Source organism: Gadus macrocephalus, chromosome 7, assembly GCF_031168955.1.
Source record: "Gadus macrocephalus chromosome 7, ASM3116895v1".
Lineage (NCBI taxonomy): Eukaryota > Metazoa > Chordata > Actinopteri > Gadiformes > Gadidae > Gadus > Gadus macrocephalus.
In genome coordinates this window covers 21,989,668-22,012,366 of record NC_082388.1, presented here as the reverse complement: position 1 = coordinate 22,012,366, position 22,699 = coordinate 21,989,668, and the positions used below count along the sequence as shown (strand labels likewise).

The 22,699-nt window shown below is 43.5% G+C and overlaps 2 protein-coding genes across 3 annotated transcripts in view; both read left to right on the top strand.

Moving 5' to 3' along the window:
• tpd52l2b (tpd52 like 2b) overlaps nt 1–22,699 on the top strand; it is a 234,190-nt gene that overhangs the window by 141,272 nt on the left and 70,219 nt on the right. The window lies entirely within an intron of this gene.
• The window catches only part of LOC132461911 (nucleolar protein 4-like), a 43,245-nt gene continuing 27,261 nt past the window's right edge, over nt 6,716–22,699 (top strand). For both annotated transcript variants that reach the window (XR_009526694.1, XM_060057411.1), the window contains exons 1-3: nt 6,716–8,061; nt 17,640–17,792; nt 20,262–20,373. Coding sequence is in view for 1 of the 2 variants with exons in the window: in XM_060057411.1 (XP_059913394.1) it covers nt 7,675–8,061; nt 17,640–17,792; nt 20,262–20,373 (652 nt within the window). In the remaining variant the exon portion in view is untranslated. The remainder of the gene's footprint in view (nt 8,062–17,639; nt 17,793–20,261; nt 20,374–22,699) is intronic.

Sequence of the window (22,699 nt, the reverse complement as noted above, 5' to 3'; positions counted from 1 at the left end):
AGTTCGCAATTGGACCTTCGAGGATTCCTGGTCACTAAATTCCCGTAAGACCACTCTCTCCCACCAGTCTTGGCTGCGGACTCGCATCCAAATTCCTCTGGTTTGCGGCGGAGCTTAGGGTAAATATAAAGATCTGACGAGAAATTGACGTTGCTGCGCTGTCGTCCTCCTTCTTAATTGAAGGAGCAGGCAGAGAAAAGCTCTCTCCTGCTGTGCTTTCATTAAAATCAAATTTAAAATCCCCGATAGTGATAAGACATCCATTATGTCGCCGCCGGTCCAGAGATGTGTCAGGTGTGCGCGAGAGACAGAACGGACACTTTTGTTACTGACATGTATACAGTACATTCGGAACACATTTTAGGAACAGATCTATGCCGCATAGAAATCTATGCGGATCAGATGTGCCATGTAAACGCGGCTAGTGTTAACTAGAGTTAGGCCATATGTTTTTTGATACCTCATAATCAAGCTCACCACTCCTTTCCTTTTCTGTTGTTTCAGTGCCAGTTACTTACCATGCAGTGGAAAAGCGGCATAATGCCGCTTTTCCACTGCATGGTACCAGCTCGACACGACTCGACTCAGCTCGCATTTTTTGCGTTTCCACCGCGAAAACATGGTACCTGGTACCTGAAGTGGCTGCTTTTTCTAGTACCGCCTCGCTCGTTCCAAGCGAGCTGAGCCGATGCTAAAAGGTGACGTCGGCAGACGGCCGGCCACTGATTGGCCAGAGAGTGTGACGAAGTCACGAGAGCGACATGGCAACCATGCTGGTAACAGCCATAGCAGCGCCGCAGCCAACATATATTCCACTTCTTCAACTTCTTCAACATGCCAGCTAATAATAGTAATGTTATCGATGTCCTCCATTGTTGTTATGTGGGTTCTGTCCATGTGTGGGTTGCGTAGGTCTTGTTTGCGTCGCGTACAAAAATACGTCACGGCCCTTTCGCGCAGCCGACCCCGCCCACGTCCAGGAGGTACTATTTGCGGTGGAAAAGCACCCGTGCTGCTACCGTGTCGAGTCGTGTCGTGTCGAGTCGAGCTACATGTGCGGTGGAAAAGCGACATTTTAGTTACCAGTTGCCGCGGTTGCCTGGGCTTGGCCTGGCAACCCCACTCATCATATTGTGTAGCAATCGTGCTATCATGGGCTAATCCTAAGGCTACTACCACACACACAGACACACACACACACACACACACACACACACACACACACACACACACACACACACACACACACACACACATAGACAAACACACACACACACACACGCACACACACACACACACACACACACACACACACACACACACACACACATACACATAAACACACACACAAACACACACACACACAAATACAAACACACACACACACATGCAAACACACTCACATGCACGCAAATTTACGCATGCACACACACACGCATACACAAACACACACACATGTACACACACGCACACACACACACACACACACACACACACACACACACAATCACACATACTCACACACACACACAATCACACATACTCACACACACACAAATACACATACACGCCAACAGAAATACATACCCACTTATACACACACAGGAAGGAGAAAATGTATGTGCTGCATAGGAACATGCACTCCCAACACCCCTCCATACCTTACCCACCTTCTGAGCTCCACTAATGAACAGTGTCTGCCTCTGCCTCTGCTGCATACTAATTTGCAGACCAGACTCATCATGTGGGGTACCTTGATGGTGGATTGAGCTCCCTAGCATTCAAGCTCCCTAGCTCTCTATCCCCAAAGCTCCCTGTGTCCCTAGGTCCCTAGCTCCCTTGGTCCATAGCTCGACATGATCTTTAGACACCCTCTTCATATTAAAAAGCAACCCAGGACCAATGCACACTTGTTGTTTTAGCATCTGTGGAATGCATATGTACTGTTCATCATACAGAGAAGCAATATACATGCATATACATTGACAAATATTATGAATTGATTTTTATGCAAACACATAGATATACTATAGGCAGTACTTTTGTGTGTTGTGGGTGTGGGTGTGGGTGCATAGTTGCATTGGTGTGTAGTGTTTGGATGTGTGTGAGCGTGTGTGTCTGTGTGTTTCTGTGTATGTTTGTGAGAGTGTATATATGTGTATATGTGTGAGAGGATTGTCAATTTTTTTTTCTTTTCTCTCGTCCCATGATCAGGCATTACTGTGAACGCTGCGCACAGTATTACAATGTCATTGTCTTTGTATTAATATCTGAGTTTCACAAGAAGCATTCTTTATATGATGGCCTAATTGTGGCCCAAAAGTTAAGAAAAACTGAATTTTTTCTGTAAACTGAATTTGAGATATGATTTCCGTACAGAAATATTCATCTGTTAACCTGTAATTCATGTTTAGGATTCCATAGGAATTAATTTACCATTCATCTATTTAAACTTCTGTACCTTGTTTTTACAATGGTTTTTTCTTTTCTCTCGTCCCATGATCGGGCATTACTGTGAACGCTGTATGTGATTGCATTTAAAACCGTTTGAATTAATTAATGGTTTCATTGAAATACTTAGTTGAAAAAACACCAAAGGAACCTGAGAGAGGCAGTGCTTACTAAAAACAGATTGAATACATACTCAATATGTTTTTATAGATTGAGTAATTTTAACACTTAAATCAATACAGATAAGCAATAAAATAAAACAATAAAATGAACACAAACACATTAACACACACACACACACACACACACACACACACACACACACACACACACACACACACACACACACACACACACACACACACACACACACACACACACACACACACACACACACACCTAGTTCCTGCCCTGAGTGATTGGATTTCTTGGTTGTCATGGTGATAGTCAGTTGGAGGGACTATGAGTGGGTGTCAGGAAGAGGTCTTCAGCAGCAGACTGGGACACACACGCACACACACACACACGCACACATGCACGCACACACACACACACACACACACACACACACACACACACGCACAGGCACACACACACACACACGCACAGGCACACACACACACACGCATGAAAATGCAAAGGGAAAGACACACTGTGACACAAACATGGACAGGATATATGTTCTCAATGTTATTCATTTAAAAGCAACTGAAAAACACAACTGCCATGTAAACAGATAGCAGCTGAACATCCGTCCTCTGTGGGATTTCCAAGGCTGGAGACCAACAGCTCTGAAGTGTATTGCTGTACTCATATTTATTTGTTCCTTAAATGTTTGCCATCATCCAAATGCCACCCTGCCAGCAAGTCCATCTGAGAATAAAGAAGTGAATAAAAACCTCTTTCGTCTCTTCAATGTTCACTGGCCTTCCCAGGGACATAGAGACCGAGCACTCTGAATCTAGGGCTAGAGGACTCTGACTATAGAGCCAGAGCACTCAGAATCTAGAGCTATAAGACTCTGAATCTAGATCTATACGACTCTAAATGTAGTGCCATAGCACTCAGAGTCTCGAGCTTGAGCACCCTGAGTCTAGAGCTAGAGCACTCTGAGTCTAGGGACTGAACAGCGAGATTCTGACTCTGTGTATCAGGCTTTAGGTTTGACCCACGTGAGACTTTGAGGAGGCAGTTGTTGTCCCATGAGCAGTCTGGCAGAGACTCTAGCACCGGAAGCAGCGGGGGATGAGCAGTGCGTTTTGAAACTCACTTTCACTTCCCGTAGTGCAGTTATTTTCACACACACATGCACATACATGCATACACAATAACGGGACAGTCCTGAGTGGTGTTTCTGCTTATGCCAACAACAATTATATATGAGTTACTTGTAGCTTTAATGTTACTGTTTTTTATTGACTTAATCAGCCAAAATCGTATGTTTTATAGACATATCGTTTTTAAGGAAACATCTGGTTAATAGTTCTGTGTTTACTGTTTACTACAGATAGTAGGTGCAGTTGTTACCGAGTTTAACTGGTATCATTCAATGGAGTGGAAAAGCTAAAATGATATGGTGTCATTTTATTATTAAAAGCTACAATTATATGGTGCTATTTTGTTCTCTAAGGAGGCGGTCACGAGTCATCTTCACCACCAAATTGATATAAATGTAATTCTTCTAATTGTGGAAGAACTGTTTTGCTGTTGCCATGGCGACGGGTGGTTTAATTAAGTTGCCGCTAATTAAAGCTAAAGGTCACCTGGCTCCTATGCTGCGCACAGTATTACAATGTCATTGTCTTTGTATTAATATCTGAGTTTCACAAGAAGCATTCTTTATATGATGGCCTAATTGTGGCCCAAAAGTTAATAAAAACTGATTTTTTTCTGGAAACTGAATTTGAGATATGATTTCCGTACAGAAATATTCATCTGTTAACCTGTAATTCATGTTTAGGATTCCATAGGAATTAATTTACCATTCATCTATTTAAACTTCTGTACCTTGTTTTTACAATGTGGTTTTATTTAGTGGTTCAGAAAATCCAAAAGTTATGATGGGTAAAGCGTGACAGCAGCTGTTTATCTTTACAACAATGAACCACCTTAACCTGCCGTCTACAACGTTTTATCCCGATACATTTTGAACACATCTTAATCATGTTAGAAGAAATGTAAGGATAAATTATTAAAATAGAAATATTTAATATCGACATGCATCTCTTGTTACATGCATGACTTATAGTCTAGGAAAGATATTCAAACAAGGTCTTGAGAAGGTCGTTTTTTATCTTTGAAGAAAAACATTGATGTAGTATGAGGTTGATTTGTTCAAATAAATCGACCTAACTCAAAAACACAAAAATATATTCTTTAAGAACACGATTTTTGGCCTCCGAAAATAAAATCTATCAAAATAGGCCAGGTTGTCCCCTCTAGTGGTTAACTTACTTTGGGGGGAACTTTGACCAAAATGTCCCACACCTGTGGCCAACAGTAAAACTGTCCAGGTCACAAAATACATGAAATGAAACTCTACAGAGGGGTTTTGCTACAGAGGGTGCAATAAACACCTATCTAGCATCTATCCGCTGCCTCATTTGGCCCGGCCATGTAATCCCATGGAGAGCACTTCTTAATTGGAGCAAATGGCTGTAGTTTCAGCACAGGGGTACTGCACTTTTAAAGGAAACTCAAACCGATAAGACCGTGAACAGAGCTGAAAGAGTAATCAAGCACATAACCAAACTATGTGTGTGGATCTCAGACATGCAAGTGCAATTTGCGATTGGCTAAAAGTGATGTCCGACTTTAGGAATCAAGGCCAGTGATGAAATGATGGACAGAAAGGATTCTGCATTAAATGTATCTTGTTGCCACACATTTATATCTTGATGTATTTGTAAATCTATAGATACATAAATGTTTTTATTTAGTGTCATTTGACATTGTCTGTGAACATAAACTCTCAGCTATGGTTAGGTGTCTTGGTGACACCTTTAAGGGGATTGAACTAGCAACCTTCCAGTAACTACTAGTCAACCCGCTCTACCTCCTGAACTAAGCCCCATTTCATGGAGAAAAAGAAAAAGAAATAAACATTTGATGAACCTCATTTCATGAAGCTGGTCTTCCTCGTGTCCAGGAGTTCAAGGAGGGTCTTCCTGGCAGCACAGCAACACATCTGGACCACTTTCGGTTGTAATAGCTCCTCCACTTCAAAGTAGGCCTTCATGGAGTAAACTATACCAGTAGGCCTACATGGAGTATATCTATACCAGTAGGCGTACATGAGATGGCTATACCAGTAGGCCTGCATGAGGTGGCTATACCAGTAGGCTTACATGATGTATATCTATTCCAGTAGGTCTACATGTAGTATATCTATACCAGTATACCTACTGTACATTAGGTATATCTATATCAGTAGGCCTACATGAAGTATATCTATACCAGTAGAACTACATGATTTAGCATTTATCTAAACCAGGCTTACATGAGGTATGCTATACCAGTAGGCCTACATGAGGTGATATACCATATGCCAATACATGAGGTGTACAGCAATGCTTTGCAGAAGACACTGTCATATCTAGCATAATGAAAAATGAACTGAAAGGTGTTAAAAGGCTCCTGTGACATAATGTACAAAAATAACTTTATTCCCATTTAACCGCTATGATCGGTTGCTATGGCCAACAGCGGTGCCGTCCGAAAGTCGAGGCTGTCTAATGTTGTTGGAGCTTCCTATAGCTAGAACGGGTCCGTTTTAAGACCTGCAGGGCTGTCGATGTCTCCGTGCTCTGCTGAACATGTTTCACACATCTGCCCACGGCATCAGTAAATAGTAGGCTAACCCACAGAGAGTTAAATATATATTGTTTTCCTGTTTAAAATGAAACCCGTACTGCTATTGAAACATGAAGTGGTCCATAGGAAAATAATATTTTATTAAAATAATTTGATAGGTAGACCAAATATGTTTTAACAAACGTGTGTTTTGTCCTCAACCTTAGGTCATATTGTTTCTCATTTATTTAGAGCAAGAGGTTTATTTGACAACTCGGTCCCGTCATAACAAACGTTTTTCTTTTTATTATAGGCTAATATTGGACTCTTCTGTGTATACTTTTCGGACTATTCGGTCTTGCTGTACAGTTCCTCCTCATGGGACGGCTAACCTAAATGACGATAGTTCATCAATGCAGAAAGGGGTGCGCTGCCAGCTATTTTTTGACACTTCCTGATCTTAGAGGGCTACAGGGTGCGCGCACACATGTCCCGTCTGCACGCTGTGATCCGCTCCTTGTATAAGGCGGTTCAGGGCCGGGCGAGAGGAACACAATAGCTACCACGGTGTCGATCAAACGGCCCCCTTATCGTTTAACGATAGGTGGGAAATAGAGACCACAGTGTGTTCCACAGTTACCGTTCAGAGAGCAGGACCGAAGGCGGTGCTGGCTCTTTCGGGACGACGGGAGGGCTCTCGCGGCGTGTTGTTCGGATTCAAACAGGTGTCTCGCGCTCTCCCATCAGCAGGTAGTGGAGCAGCAGAGATCCGCCCGCGAGGAGGCACCACAGGTTCTTTCTGATTTCGACGCATTCCTCGTTGGTCGATACATTTTCGGGATTTTTTGTTATTTATTTTTTCATTACCTAAAACTAACGGGACAAGGAACTCATAATTAGGACAAAAGCATAAGATTATCCAAGCGACCTAGCATTTAACCACCTCCCAGCCCCCGACAGGTGGGAAGAGAGCTTTGGGACACCCCCCCCCCCCCCCCCACTCGCTTCTTCTCTTTCCCCAGCGGAGGAGACGAGGCGGTGACTGACATCCCCACGGGACGGCCCGACAGACCATTCTGTTAACAGGTGTGTGCGTGTGTGAGGGGCACACCGCACACTACCTCCTACCAGCGACTCATTGTTCTTCATCGAGCCCTTTGATAGTCCCACTCACCCGCCGGTGCGCGAGAGCAGTGATGGAGCAAGCGTTTAATTTGAATTTCATTTAAAAACACGGATGCAAAATTTAGAACGTTTGGGTAATTCTTTTTTTTTTTTTGGGCTTTGCTTGACGAGGAGGATCACGACCCGAGTCGATTGAAGAGCTCAGGGATTTTGTGTAGGCTAACGACCAACATTCAAATTGGTCTCATCTGGACCGACCAAACAAAGTAGACATTTGTTTACGGCGGTTAGCTTTGAGCATTTATCATGACGACCAGGAGACCCGCCGTGAATCCGGCGGGGACCTCCGACAACCAGCAAAGCCAGAATCCCAAAACCCCCAGCCCCGACAACGGTGTGTCTGTGTCTGATGCAGCCGGGGCAGGGGTCGAGATGTTCCAGGAATGGTGCCTCCGGACCTACGGCGACTCCGGCAAAACCAAGACCGTCACTCGCCGTAAATACAACAAAATCATCCAGACCCTGAAGCACCTCGAGGACGACCACCGAGGCTGGATCTACCGCGAGAAGAGCACCATCAACGCCAAATTCAAATTCTGGGTCAAGTCGAAGGGCTTCCAAGTGGGGTCGCTGCAGGAGGGGGTCGGCGGCTCCCCGGACAGAGCCGTGCTCTTCGTGCCCATCAAGGCTACGGTTAGTGCGTCTTCCTCTTTCACTTTCACCGGACTAATGTGCGCTTTGTGTAAGTGGGTTCCGTTTAATGGAGTGTGTGCGCGTGTGTACCAGCCGATTTGCCTAAGAACATGAGTGCGTGTGTGTGTCTGTGTAAAAGTGTTTGCCTATATGTTTAAAGGCTAGAGTTAGAACACCACTTTCCCTGGCTTCAAACAATTCAAAACACCTGTTCTGCATCGCTCTTAATCAGTAGGCCTATGGCTCCAGCCTAGATTGAAACGACACTTCTGTTTTTATAGTATTATTATATCAACTTTCTTAGCATATTCTAGGACTAGCCTACGTTTCCCGAGATGGACTATACACAAACAACGTAAAGCTAATTGTATTTTACTTGACATAGTCTTACACTATTATTCATAGGCCGACTGTTTACTTAGACACATTAACTTGGTTGTTTTATGGCAAAGTGCAGGCAATCCCTCCGAGCCTATCCTCGAAAAAAACATGTCAGTTATAATTTGGCAGTGTTGTTATTATTTTCTATTTAACATATTACGACAGGGCTGAGATAGAACTAAATGGTTAGGCCCATACCAGAAGTAGATGCTCCTTGTCATGGGAGGGAAGTGATGATAAATATAATATATCCGTTGAACTAACCCTGACCTTGGTATAAGTTGACTTGGTTAAACGGAACCTTCTTATTCGGTAGCAGAGCAGTGGGAGGAAACTTTGAATTAACTGAGACATGGGCTCTTAGAACGACTTGCTCTCCAGCAGGTTGTTTTCTTACATGTTATAGAAGTACTTTCAGGTTATATTTCGTGGGAAGGCTAAAATGACATTAGCCAAAGGATAACACAGTTAGCTCATGAACGCTTTCGTTTCAATAAATGATGAAGCATGATGAAAGATGAGGCCTAAGCCACTGTGTGATTTGTCTAATTGCACCCTGCTGATTTAAAATGAAATAACGTTTAAGACTTGTTTGAGACCTTTACAACTTTGTTGCACCTTAGACGTTTCCCTTCACGTGATAAATCATTGCCAGATAATTATTTGGAATAGGTTTCCAACAGGGCTTTAATTTGACCTGGTCTTAATTCAGGTGTTAATACTTACCTGAAGAGCCCTCTGTTTTAATGATGCAATCCATTAACTAAATAGTGAAGGCTCTGTCCACTGTTGGCTGTCGCCTCGGAGATTGGGACAGGCCGGTTAGACTTTATTTGAGCGTGTTGAATGCGGGCCTTCACATGAAAAAAAAAACAAAACAAGATCTTATCATGGTAACATGTCGCCGTTGCTCAGTCGTTCTAGCTTGCAAAGAAAATCCTCTCCGGTTCTACACTATCAAAACAGCTGGGAGCTTGGATTCATGTATTTATGTCCCTACGAACATATATTCTGATATATTTTGAAGAATGAAAATGTAAAGGCATAGAGATTCAGTCCATATGGTCTCACAAGTAGAAAATTAAACCCTCTAAACATGATCATCATTGGAGATAAACACTCCTTAACTGCACAACAATAATGGGCTCTCTCACTTAAAGTTGCAGGACCCGCTCAAAGGTACACTCTAAAGTTATGAGATTGTTTAGCCCTTAACGGTCACCAGCGTTGAACAGACATGGCCAGCTTCCCTCCAGGAGGAAGTGGTGAGTTGGTCCTCTAAAAATAGTGACGAACTAGACGCTGGTGTCAACTCCATGTGATAACCGCTTCCCCCCCTCTGCCGTGGTGACTCCCAGCAGGCCGAGTGACACAGAGAAGAAGAAGAAGAAGCTCATTTGGCAGTTTGTAGTCTGTATACACATGGTCTGTCACACATGCTGTCACATGCAGCTGATGCCAAAGGGAGAACTATTGGGGTTGCAGTCGTCAATAGACACTAAATTAACATTTGTAAAAAATAAATAATAACATGTCATATCTTCATTCCTACCTTTCCTATCCTATTTCATTAAGTAGTGTTGGATAATATAGAGGCATGAGAACCAAAACAACATTTTTTTCTGTTTTTTCAACACTTCTGTCAGCTAGTAGGTTGTAATACAGTGTATTGAATACATTTTGAATCAAAGATCTGTATTTATTCTGATCAGTATTCAAAAGCTTACGTCTCATGATGGTTGAAACACAATATATTGTTCTATAATTTGGATTGGAATATATACTTTTATAGTGATAATGTACATCTATAAAGGGCTGTGTGTCCTCAATGTAGTCATGAACCTACGTCTGGCGGCCACAGTCTCATCTGGTCGTACCAATATTTAACAATTATTCGCCGAAGGCAAAGAGAATAGTGGGGAATAGCCTATTTATGGCTATTTACCTATTCCAATAAAGTTGTAAAGGTCTCAAAACAAGTCTAAAAAGTTACTTAATTTTAAATCAGCAGTGCGGAATTAGATAAATCACGCAGTGGCTTAGGCCTCATCTTTCATCCTGCTTCATCATTTATTGAAAGCGTTCTTGAGCTAACTATGTTATCCTTAGGCTAATGTCATTTTAGCCTTCCCACGAAATATAACCTGAAAGTACTTCTATAACATGTTAGAAAACAACCTGCTGGAGTCGTTCTAAGAGCCCATGTCTGTCTTGCTAGGAGTCTTCTGCAGTTTTGCTCAGGATGTCTTGATCAGTTAATTAAAAGTTTCCTCTCACTGCGCTGCTACTGATTATGAAGATTGCGTTTAACCAAGTCAACCTATACCAAGGTCAGGGTTAGTTCAAGGGATTTCTTATATTTATCATCACTTCCCTGCCATGACAAGGAGCTACTTCTGGTATAGGCCTAACCATTTAGTTATGGTGAAAATGTGACCGGATATAGCCTCAACCCTGACGTGTTAAATAAAAAATAATAGCAACATTGCCAAATTATAACTGACATGGTTTGTTGGAGGATAGGCTCGGAGGGACTGCCTGCACTTTGCCATAAAACAACTGAGTTAATGTGCCTAAGTGAACAGTCGGAGATGCAGAGTGCCGTTAGTAAAATCCATAAACTGTGTGCGTGCGTGTGTGTGTGTGCATGTGAGTCTGGTGTATGTGGGTGTGCATGTTTGAGGTGTGTGTGTGTGTGTGTGTGTGTGTGGTTAGTTTTATTTTGGGAGACAATAAAACAGGCAAATACAGGCCAGGCTCAAATAAGTAAGACGACTAATTGAATGTACTCCCTCACTAATGCACACCGTTCATGCTTCTTGCCCCTCCCTCCCTCTGGGCCTCTGTCTATCCTGCTCAGGTTGAATGGTGATCGTTGAATTACCACGAGGGGGCTTGGCTCTGGAGCTATTGGCATCCTTCAGATAATTTAACACCTGTAAAGAACGTTCTTTTTTCTAGTGCCCCATTTTAAATATTTCTTTAAAACTGGTAAATGTTTTTAGCCGTAAAATCCCCCAAAATGGAATTGCTGCATCTGGCTTGTTTTGAATCTGCTGATGGACACAATCTGAGATTTGTGTTGCTGCGAGAGTTTCTATTTGATGGGAACGGAAAATAAGACAGAAAAGTGAAAGAAGACGCAATTTTTGTGTGTGTGTGTGTGTGTGTGTGTGTGTGTGTGTGTGTGTCTGTGTGTGTGTGTGTGTGTGTGTGTGTGTGTGTGTGTGTCCTGACACTCTCTGCTTGGGTTCAACTTTGGGGCAGATGAAGGTTTAAATGAACACATATAACACATTGATACAGCCTCAACAACAACCCAGGGCCACATGGTTCACAGTTTACTTAAGGACTTCCTGCAATTTACATGTTTTCGAATAGCAGACACACACACACAATAAACATTCAGTATTAGAGACACTATGAACTTGCGATACAGTGTGGGATGCTGCAGGAACCAGTAAGTCATATCGCTTAATGGAACAGTACACTATCGGAGCAATTTTACCATAGTGTCATGGATAAGTTGATTGGAAGACCCTGTAGGGTAGAGAGCCAAGCACTTTTGACGTTTTCAACACTATCAAACAAAGGTCAAAGCACTTTTAGACTTTATATAAAAAAAGATGGAAGTTTCCTCCACATTTTCATTGAAGATCATGAAACATTTGGCTCATCCAAGTTTATGTATTTTGTGAATACATTACCCTATTCTTCCGATATAAAGATATGTGGGGCCATGCCGTACTGCATGTGTTAGGCAGGGCGAGCTACGGCCACCATCAGCAAACCTTTTAAAAAAATATATTTTTTGACGTGATCAGGTTCAACCAATTTGTTTAATTGTTTTATATATATAGACTATATACTCAGGGGGCAATCAAATCGATAACACTTTACATTAGGTAGGTCTACATGAATCAACCATTAATTAACATTAGTTTATGCAGTAATAAGCATAAATATATAGCTTAAGCATAAGGGTACGGCTTCAGGGTCAAGGTTACGGTAAATAATGTATGAGTTATTATCTGAATGCCATTACCTTAGCTAATATGAACACTATCAGAAAACATGTGTGTTTGGCATTTAATGTTGACTGTTCAACATTACTAGAATGCACCAGTCTATGTTTCTGCAGTGTATTTCATTTTTTCCACCGTCTGTTTGTGAGATATGTGTGGTGATACGATCTAACACCGTGAGACGGAGATGGAATTCAGAAAGGATCAAATGTAGCAGATGTTATCAATTTTGTGACAAACACCAGGTGTGCATGTGTTACTGCATGTGGGTGCGTGTAGTGTACACATGCATGTGCGTGCGTGTACACAATGCATGTGTCTGCGCGTGCACGTGTGTGTGCTTGGAGACACTGGGGAAAGGGCTCTTGGCCGTCAGGGTGGAAGGTGAAGGTTCAGGTGATTAACAACCTAACCTCGCACGTGGTTGGCTGTGAGGGTCTTCTCCCCAGACTTGTTCCTCCTTCTGTGTAACGAGTGTCCACTTAGTGTCACTGCTGGTAGAAGTGATAATGGTCCATCTCGTTAGAGCTGGGATACTTTTGTGTGTATTTTAGACCCGTCTGTCAGAATGATGGGGTTAATGTAACCTAGTGTTCTTGGCTTTATATTCCTGCAATAGTTTAATGGTTGAAATGCATGTGATTGAGCCATTCAGATAGCAGAGTTAGTTTACATTTCAAGAAGTTTACATCAAAGGTCCGCTCTGCTATCCTCCGCAGTCATTATTTTGTAGATGGGCTGCCTAGATGCGTTTTCATTGGTGAAGGTGTGACTGGGTGATTACTATGGCATGATTGGCTGTTGACAGTAGTTATGATAACCAAGAAGTCAGCTGGGGTCAAGCTATCGCTGTAGAAGATGGATGGATACACACACACACACACACACACACACACACACACACACACACACACATCTACACATTTATACATACACACATAGCAATACACATACACAGAGTCAGCCTTGTGCGCACCTCCCCTCTGGCATTATACGGTTGCCATGGTGACAGAATATTAGCAGCAGTCTTAATTAGGCCGGGGTGTCTCATTCACCTTGTCTCCTCCTGACCTCTTAACCCCTCCTCACCTGAACGACCTACAGCAAGGCTAACACCTGGTCCATAACCCTGGACCATAACGGGGGTCCACAACACAGGCCCATAATGAGGCTCCATATTGGACCCAATGAACTAGCTAGCATACGACTATGTTTGGGCTTATTTATTTAGTACCTGTGGTTTTGTTTGATATTCGCTGTACAGCATTCAGTCTCTTAACACCCTATTGTCATCTAGCGAACTACAACTGCCAAATTGAATAAGGTTACTTACACATGTCAACAATATCTTTATCAGATGGTGTCTTTGTTTACTAGTTTCGGTTATACAAAGAACAACCCTAAACCACAATTGAGCAGTCTTCTCCTTTTACTCCCCCTTTCTAATATAATCGTGCATTTTTCATTGCCGACTCTTTGTTTCCAACCCTTCACTAAATTGATTTATTTCAGCTTTTCGGACAGACGTCTGACTTCAGCACACACAGCCGGTGTCAATCACGATGGCGTTATGGTTACTCTGTCGCTAGTAATGTGATGATTAGTCTGTGGCTAGTAGTAGTGTTATGGTTAGTCTGTGGCTAGTGGTTTTCTAGTTAGTCTGGCTAGTGGTGGGATGTTATGATCTTTTTTTTATTTCTTAATTTGTATGCTGGCGAAACTTAACTAGTTTTAGATAGCATTGAGGTATCTTGAACACCAACATACAAGTTTTTTCACAATGTGTCCATAGAAACACAAGACTATAAATGGGGATCACAATGCAATGGTTATTTTTCTTTTCTGGCTTACAGTTGGTGCTTCATTGTTGCTCTTTTATAATGAGATGGTTGTGATCGCTTATCTCACTTCCTCAACGTGTGGAATAGGGGTTAGGGCTGTAGTGGGACAAATGATGCACTCTTTATCATGCTGCTTCCTCATCACCTCTCCCCCCCCCCCCCCCCTCTCTCCAGCTCTCCCTCTCCCTCCCCCTGCAGGAACAGTTCCATCCTCCCCAGCCTGCCCCCCCCCCCCCTCCCTCCCTCCCTCCCTCCCTCCCTCCCTCCCTCCCATCATACTTCGATGCCCCTGCACCCAGCAGCTGGATGATTAGCTCATCACTAAGCTCTTTGCCCTCTCTTTTTTTGGCCAATATCTGTTAGCAAATGTAAGCTGTCTGTTTAGTGGCCTATTGCTGTGGGTATGACATAGCCGGTTCATCCGTTTGATGGCACAAGCCAGTTTGCATGGGTTGGCTTAATGTGTTTTTTGTAGCACAAAGCTGTTGCAACTTGCTCTTCTCTGATCTATTTTCAGCGTGTATAGAGCTAGAAAGGTATTGTCAGAGTTAGCCTACTTATAAACATATTGTTGGGTTTAATTTCATGTATGACTAGACTTGGAGTGGCCACACAAAGGATTGTGATATTTAAATAATGTGTGAATCTCATTAGGAATTTGTTTGGGATTCGACTGCTATTGTCTGTAAAAATGTGAGGTGTTCATACTATAAGTCGATCTTAAACGTCTCAACAGTTTTCAAAGTAAGCTGTGCAGCTGAATAAAGGTTATTATGCATGTGCAGTATGCAGACATGGTACATTTACCTTGCTCTTATATCTTCAGGGTTTTTCTTTATGTAGTCCCCATTTCAGTCCACACGATACCATGGGCTATAATAGATCTCCAGGTGTGTGTGTGTGTGTGTGTGTGTGTGTGTGTGTGGGTGCGTGTGCGTGTGTGTGCAATGTTATTTAATTGTGTGTACATCACACCGAAATACACTTAATCAGTTATCAATTACGGTGCTCAAACACAGTGTGTGTGTGTGTGTGTGTGTGTGTGTGTGTGTGTGTGTGTGTGTGTGTGTGTGTTTTGAAGGGAATAAGGGGTTATATAGGAAGGAATCTTGGTGGTGCGTTGGGGGAGAGGGAGGAGGGGGGGGCGTTAAATGGACCCCTAGCGTATCCTAGCAACAGGCTTGTTTGGAAGAGAGAGGTCCTATGTGGTGTGGTGTGTGATATATATATATATGTTAGTTATGTAGCCATATTCAAAATACATGATCGCTGAATATGATTTTAATGTAAGAATCAATGACTGTTATGTTTTTATAGTTTGATATATTTTTACATTTCTATGTACTAGCTGTTATGTTTGGTCATTGATTGGCCACCTCTGTCAAACTTTAAGACAATATTACAAATAGATTGTCTATCTCTCTCTACATCTCACTCTCTCTCAAAATCTCTCTCTCTCTACGTCACTTTCTACATCTCCTGTTCATGTGTGCCCTGACATCTGTATTTGTGCATGCTTGATGGGGGTACGAGGAGGGAATTAGAGTACGTTCCCAGCATTGTTTCTTTCATCAGTGGAGACCTCTTCATCAAAACCATCATCGCCAGGTCCTCTCCTCTTCCCTTTCCCCTTGCCAGTTCACTTGTTAGGACTGAGGGGGGGATGGAGTTTCAACTAAGTCAATGGTCTGGTAGATGGAAGCTGGTTGCCATAGAAACCCTTGTTGCCTGAATGCTGCAACAGAGTTGGAGGAGGTGGAGCCGTTGGTGGAGTCAAGAGGGAGAGATGAACGGGAAGTAGACCTGCTGACTCGAGGTTAAACACACATTCTAAGAGACGCTGAGTGGAAGAAGGATGAATGATATCGTTCGACCATTTGAATTCGATTTTCCGCAATTATTTCAATGCATTGACGATGAGTATTATATATGATATAGTATGCAATGTGATCTCTGATTTGTCATGGCAGTAAACACGTGTGTGTGTGTGTGTGTGTGTGTGTGTGTGTGTGTGTGTGTGTGTGTGTGTGTGTGTGTGTGTGTGTGTGTGTGTGTGTGTGTGTGTGTGTGTGTGTGTGTGTGTGTGTGTGTGTGTGTGTGTGTGTGTGTGTCTACCATCTGGTAAAGAGTACCCTGGGACACCGCTTATGAATAATGAGGACACTCATCTCCCACACCGTCTTACCCTCACACTCATATACGTACTCCCATTAATCCTCTAATTTTCTCACATGATCACAACGACTGAACCCAAAATAAAATATAAATATTCTTACTACATTTTATCTTTTTTAAATGTCAGCATAAACCCAAACATGCTTACAGATGCACTTACACACAGACCTATTCACATGTGTGTGTGTGTGTGTGTGTGTGTTTGATCAAGGGGGTCACATGACCATGAGGGAGAAACCCAAATAATCACAAACACATACACACACGCACACGCGCACACACACACACACACACACACACACACACACACACACACACACACACACACACACACACACACACACACACACACACACACACACACACACACACACACACACACACACACACACACACACACACACACTCTCTTCCAGTACTGTCCCATGAGGTTGGCCTTCAATCCGTTGCCATAGCAGCAGCAAGCTTGGCCTTTCTCTGTCAGTCGTAGGGTGCGTGTGTGTGTGTGTGTGTGTGTGTGTGTGTGTTCTTGCACCACCTGTTGTCTACATAGACATTTTGACTACAGTCTACAGAGACCCTGGCAAGCAAAGATCTCATTCGTCCCCCAAGATCTCACTCTAATACACACTCCAGTCTAGCACCGACTTTGACTTTGTCCACACACACACACACACACACACACACACACACACACACACACACACACACACACACACACACACACACACACACACACACACACACACACAGAGACTCCATGTTCCCCCCCTCTCTCTCTCACACACACTCTACAGTCGCCTTTCCCACGTCCTGACTCACACACCTCTCCCACGGCCTGGTGGGAGACAGGCAGGTCCCCTCGGCATCCATGTATTCCCTGTGTGTGTGTGTGTGTGTGTGTGTGTGTGTGTGTGTGTGTGTTTATTGTGTAGGTAGTTCGCAGGTTTTTATTTTAGGTCTGAAAGCTGTGAACGATTTATATATTTTTCATTTTTTAATCGTTTCTTATATAACGATTTAAATGTACGCCATGGAAAACGTACATTTACGTGACCAAATCAGGATCAAGATTTAACATCAGACATAATCGTAAATTATCAATCATAAAATATAGTCAAAATTGAAATGTATATATTCTCCCTCTCTCATTTAGTGTATAGATGGTGCACCCGGGTCAGAGCCGTCTCTGAAGCGCGTGGCCATTGTGGAGGACTTCTTTGACATCATCTACGCCATGCACGTGGACATCACTTCAGATCCCGGGAAGAGCCCTAAACACGCCGGCCAGAAGAAGACCTACAGAGCTGTGAGTTCCTTCTCCAAATCACCATACGCATGTGTGGTCAACCCTACAACAAGAGTTTTAGCATTAAAACGTCACCCATACAACCGAGGCATGTCACCAATATCTGCATAGTTTTAGTCTGAAGTAGCGTTAAAACACCCTATAAATGGAGCATTAAGTATCATTACATCACCTTTGCAACAAGAGCATGAACCATAACACCAGCTTTACACATAGAGCAATAAGTATCATTACATCCCCTTTACAATAAAAGCATTGCATATTATTACATGTGCTATCCAACTATACTGTGAAGAGCCATTACATCTGCTTTACAACTGTAATTTCATCCCTATACAATTTCAGTGTGAAGTATTTTAACATTGGCTATGCAACTAGAGTGTTATCACCCTATACCTAGCGCACATAAAATATCATACCAATCCTTTTGACGTTACAAAGCACCAGAGTATTACAGCTGAAAAGTGTATATACTTTATAACCATCCTGTATGCAGTTGATTTCCTACAAAAAGATAAGAAAAGACATGAGATAATAACACACCACTCGATGACAGCAGACCGGGTGTGGATGTGGCCAGTGTGTGGGGGTGGTGGATAGATCATGCTTTTGATGGAATTTATTTAAAATAATTTGTTTGTTCATATTCAATAATATACATACCATAAATTTGTTTTTGAGAAGGAACATATGGATTTCCCTTGCCATTTAGGTGATAGGCAAACTCTCCCTTGATATTAAACTCCCATAAGATATGAAACTCCTCTGTGTCAAGCTGTAACCCAGGGGACAGAACGCTGCTGTCCCAGTAGGCCTACTCCCAGTAAGGATAAATCAGACCATTGTGTCATTTAGACTATTTTCAAGAGAAAGGTCTGGCCTCACTTCTGGATTTCTTAGGAGTGTCCATGCCTTGCTGAAGGGAACCTCAGAAGAAACGGCACAAATCCCCCCATTGATCCTCAGGACTCTGTTGCGGGACCCTTTGGTGGCCTGCCTCTTTGTCTTACGATCCCTTAAACACCTGAATCACGCCTTCTTTAAAACGTAGTCGTCCCGTATGTCTATCATGCATGTTGTGCCATCGCTCTCCCCCACTCTCTCTTCCTCCTCTGTCAGTATCGTTTCCTCTTTCAGTAGCTCAGTGTGTAAGAGCCCAAGCTATTGCCAAGGCTAAATAAAGTCGCAATGTGTAACAGTTCAACTCGCTCGTAGCTTAAAAAAAGCTGGATATATCGGCGGTTAATGCCGATCGATATGGATTTTAATAACGCGCAATTAAATCGCGCCCCATAGCGGATATAACCTACAAATGCTGGTCCATCGCCACGCTAAAAAACCCTCCCACTCCCCCCCCCCCACCCCAGCCAGCCGAGCTACGCATCACACAGCTGCACATGAGAGTCGACAGAACACTGTTATTATCATCTTTTAATTTGGTCTCCCGCCTACTAACTGGGAGGGGCTTAACACATTGCGCCCCTAACACCTGCCGCCAAACAATTTCAGCTAGATTTGAACATATTGCAGCAGTTAAAAATAATCCAGGGTTACATATTAAAACAAATGTTTGGTGGGTAGATTATTCAACTCCGGGAGGCTTAAAGTCACAAGCCTGAAAGTGAATTTTGGACCCTGCCTTCAGGTTGATATGGCAACCCACCCAGCACCTGTCATATTTATTCACAATTACATACAAATCCCTCTAGTTTTTACTGTCGATCTCACTAACTGATCTGTTATGATCAAAGGTGTGAAAGTGGAGATTGGACCACAAATCCCTCTAGTTTTTACTGTCGATCTCACTAACTGATCTGTTATGATCAAAGGTGTGAAAGTGGAGATTGGACCACAAACCCAAACATACAGCGGTAGGGAGAAGTGTGTAGATGTAATGGCCGTGCACCCATCTGATGCAGGAATAACACTGAGCATTGGTAATTGACTGAAACAAAAGTGAACCTATCCTATCCTGGGGCTCTGTTGGGGACACCGCCCTCTATTGGCCAAAGGTGGCGACTACATCTGTTGCCGCCCGAGTCTCAGTTATCATTACGGGCGAGAGTATGTATAAGTTATTGTTTAACGGTCGCTAAATCCACTATGGATGCTCCCAGACCGCCCTTGTAGAGCCAGAAGAAGGAGCCAGAAGGTCATACTGGTCTCTAATGATGCTAGGCTGTAATACGGTCCCTTATTCCCTAACCTACTCCTCCCCCCCATCATCTCTTTCATCTGTCGCCTCCCCAAAACCCCCCCACCCCCTACTCAGCCAGCATGGCACAGCCTAGAGTCGTCCCTACGCCCCACACACACACAGACGCACACGCACAGCACGCACACACACACACACGCACACGCACACGCACACGCACACACACGCGCACACACACCCTGCTGCTCAGCTTGATAACCCTACTCCCTGTCTCACTCCTTCACCCTGCTCACCCGATGTCTCTCGCCACGCAGATAGCGGAGACCTATGCGTTTCTGCCCAGGGAGGCAGTGACCCGCTTCCTGATGAGCTGTGGAGAGTGTCAGAAGAGAATGCACATCACCACCACCGGTCTGGAGTCGAAAGGTACCTGTCTGTCTGTCTGTCTGTCTGGACTACAGTCTGAAGCTACCTCTCCGCCTGTATGTCTGTCTGGACTAGAGTCTAAAGGTACCTCTCCGTCTGTCTGTCTGGACTGGAGCATAAAGGTACCCGTCTGTCCGTCTGTCTCACTGTCAGTCTGGACTGGCGTCAAAAGGTATGTGTCTGTCCGTCTGTCTGGACTGGAGTCTAATGGTACAAGTCTTTCTGTCTGGATTACACTACATAAACTTAAAGGTACCTGTCTGTGTGTCTGTCTGTCTGGAATGGGGTCAAAAGGTGTGTGTGTGTGTGTGTGTGTGTGTGTGTGTGTGTGTGTGTGTGTGTGTGTGTGTGTGTGTGTGTGTGTGTGTGTGTGTGTGTGTGTGTGTGTGTGTGTGTGTGTGTGTGTGTGTGTGTGTTTTTGCGCGCGTCTGTCTGGACTGATCTCTAAAGGTGTCTGGCTGTCTGGCTGAGAGAGTGTTTTAGTCTGTATGGACTTGAGTCTAAAGGCAGCTGGCTCTCAAGTCTTTGCTTCCAAAACATAGTGCTCATTGGACTCACTGTCTATTCCAATATCTATCAGCAGCCATCCTCATACCATCATAACATCAAAATGTGGGTTTGAATATGGAGACTGTTACTTTTAAACAGACTTGCGAAGGCTCAGCACCGAGTCAAATCCAGGGTTGTTCATGGACGCACCGTGGATACCATGATATTACAGCCAGTCAAGTACATTCATAATGTCTTCACAGAGCTCAGATCAACAGAGGTTTACAGTAAACCCTCTGTTATTAAACTGTTGCCTGGAATCATGATGTCATATTCACCATAATGCAGTTCCAGCGTCTACAAACCTGATTACCAGAGTCTTGTCAGTGTGGTTTGCCTTGATGCTCAGGCCCTCAAACACCTTCCGCCATACAGCATGGTTGTCATGGCGGTTGCCATGGTGTCTCAGGGGGCAACATCTGCTGGGATGTATGTGGGGAGGGTTTTTCTTGAAAGGAAAACACTCAAATTCTAACGGTGAATAAGCCTCACTTTCCACATTGGGTATCCACAGAGTCGGTTCATCTGTCCCTCTGTCTGCTGTAAAGAGAGAGAGAGAGAGAGAGTGCGAGAGAGAGGCTGGTACCCATGTTGAGAGTAAGGCTTTTTCCCCATAAGGTGTCGACGTTTGTTTGTTTGTTTGCTGTGCAAAGAAGGGAACACCCTCCTCCTGCATTCCCTGTCTGTCTGTCTGTCTGTCTGTCTGTCTGTCTGTCTGTCTGTCTGTCTGTCTTCCACACTCTTTTCCTCTTAATGATATACTCCCTGCTCATCCCCTCACCCCCCATCTCTCATTTCACCGGGGTGTCGTTCCAGTGTCCCCCCTCTCTCCTCAATTAGCCTAATTAGCGGCGCTTAACAAAGAGCGGGGAACAAGCGCACGGTTGCAAGGAAAATAGCCTTAGTTGTAAAACGGTTCTACTGGTCCCTAACAACACATCATGACGTTCGCACTTCATTCACGATAAAGGTCCGGTCACAATAAATAATGCAATTAAGAAAATCAATGTAAATCCCAGATCAAAAGACAGCTTCTTTCTGCACATATAAAACGCTAGCTTTGTATTTTATAACAATAATTTTGACTGTAAAATCGTAGTCAAATGGTGTGTCTGTAACGTTCTCTACACACGTGTGCATGTGTATTTAAATGCGTCTACATCTCGTGTGTGTGTGTGTGTGTGTGTGTGTGTGTGTGTGTGTGTGTGTGTGTGTGTGTGTGTGTGTGTGTGTGTGTGTGTGTGTGTGTGTGTGTGTGTGTGTGTGTGTGTGTGTGTGTGTGCGCGCCAGGCAGGGGACCGATCACCATAGGGTAGGAAGGCAATTAGCTGCCCTCTTTCCAACTCAAAGAACAACACACACACACACGCACACGCACACACCTCAAAAGCCTCAGCATCGCAATGCTAGAGTCACTCCCACTAAAGTTCAGCTGTGAATTATTAAATGCAGCTAATCACCATGGACTGGGGCTATGTTTAATTGGCAGGCAGCAGGCGTACGTGTCCCTATGTGGGGGTTTAGCGTATGTCTATATGCGGGGGTTTAATGCGTGTATTCATGTATGTCCTTGCAGTTGTCTTGTAAGGATGGGCATGTACGGTTTTCGGCGCATCCCCCAGATGAAGAATGCATGACTCATTAAGAGGACTTTGGTTTGTCAAAATATAAAAAATAGAAATCGAACAATTCTCAAAGTGCTTGGACAATTAGTAAATAATGTGTAATCGTTAAGTACTGCTTTTTACCTGTATTTCATATGATTAGGTTCTAGTTT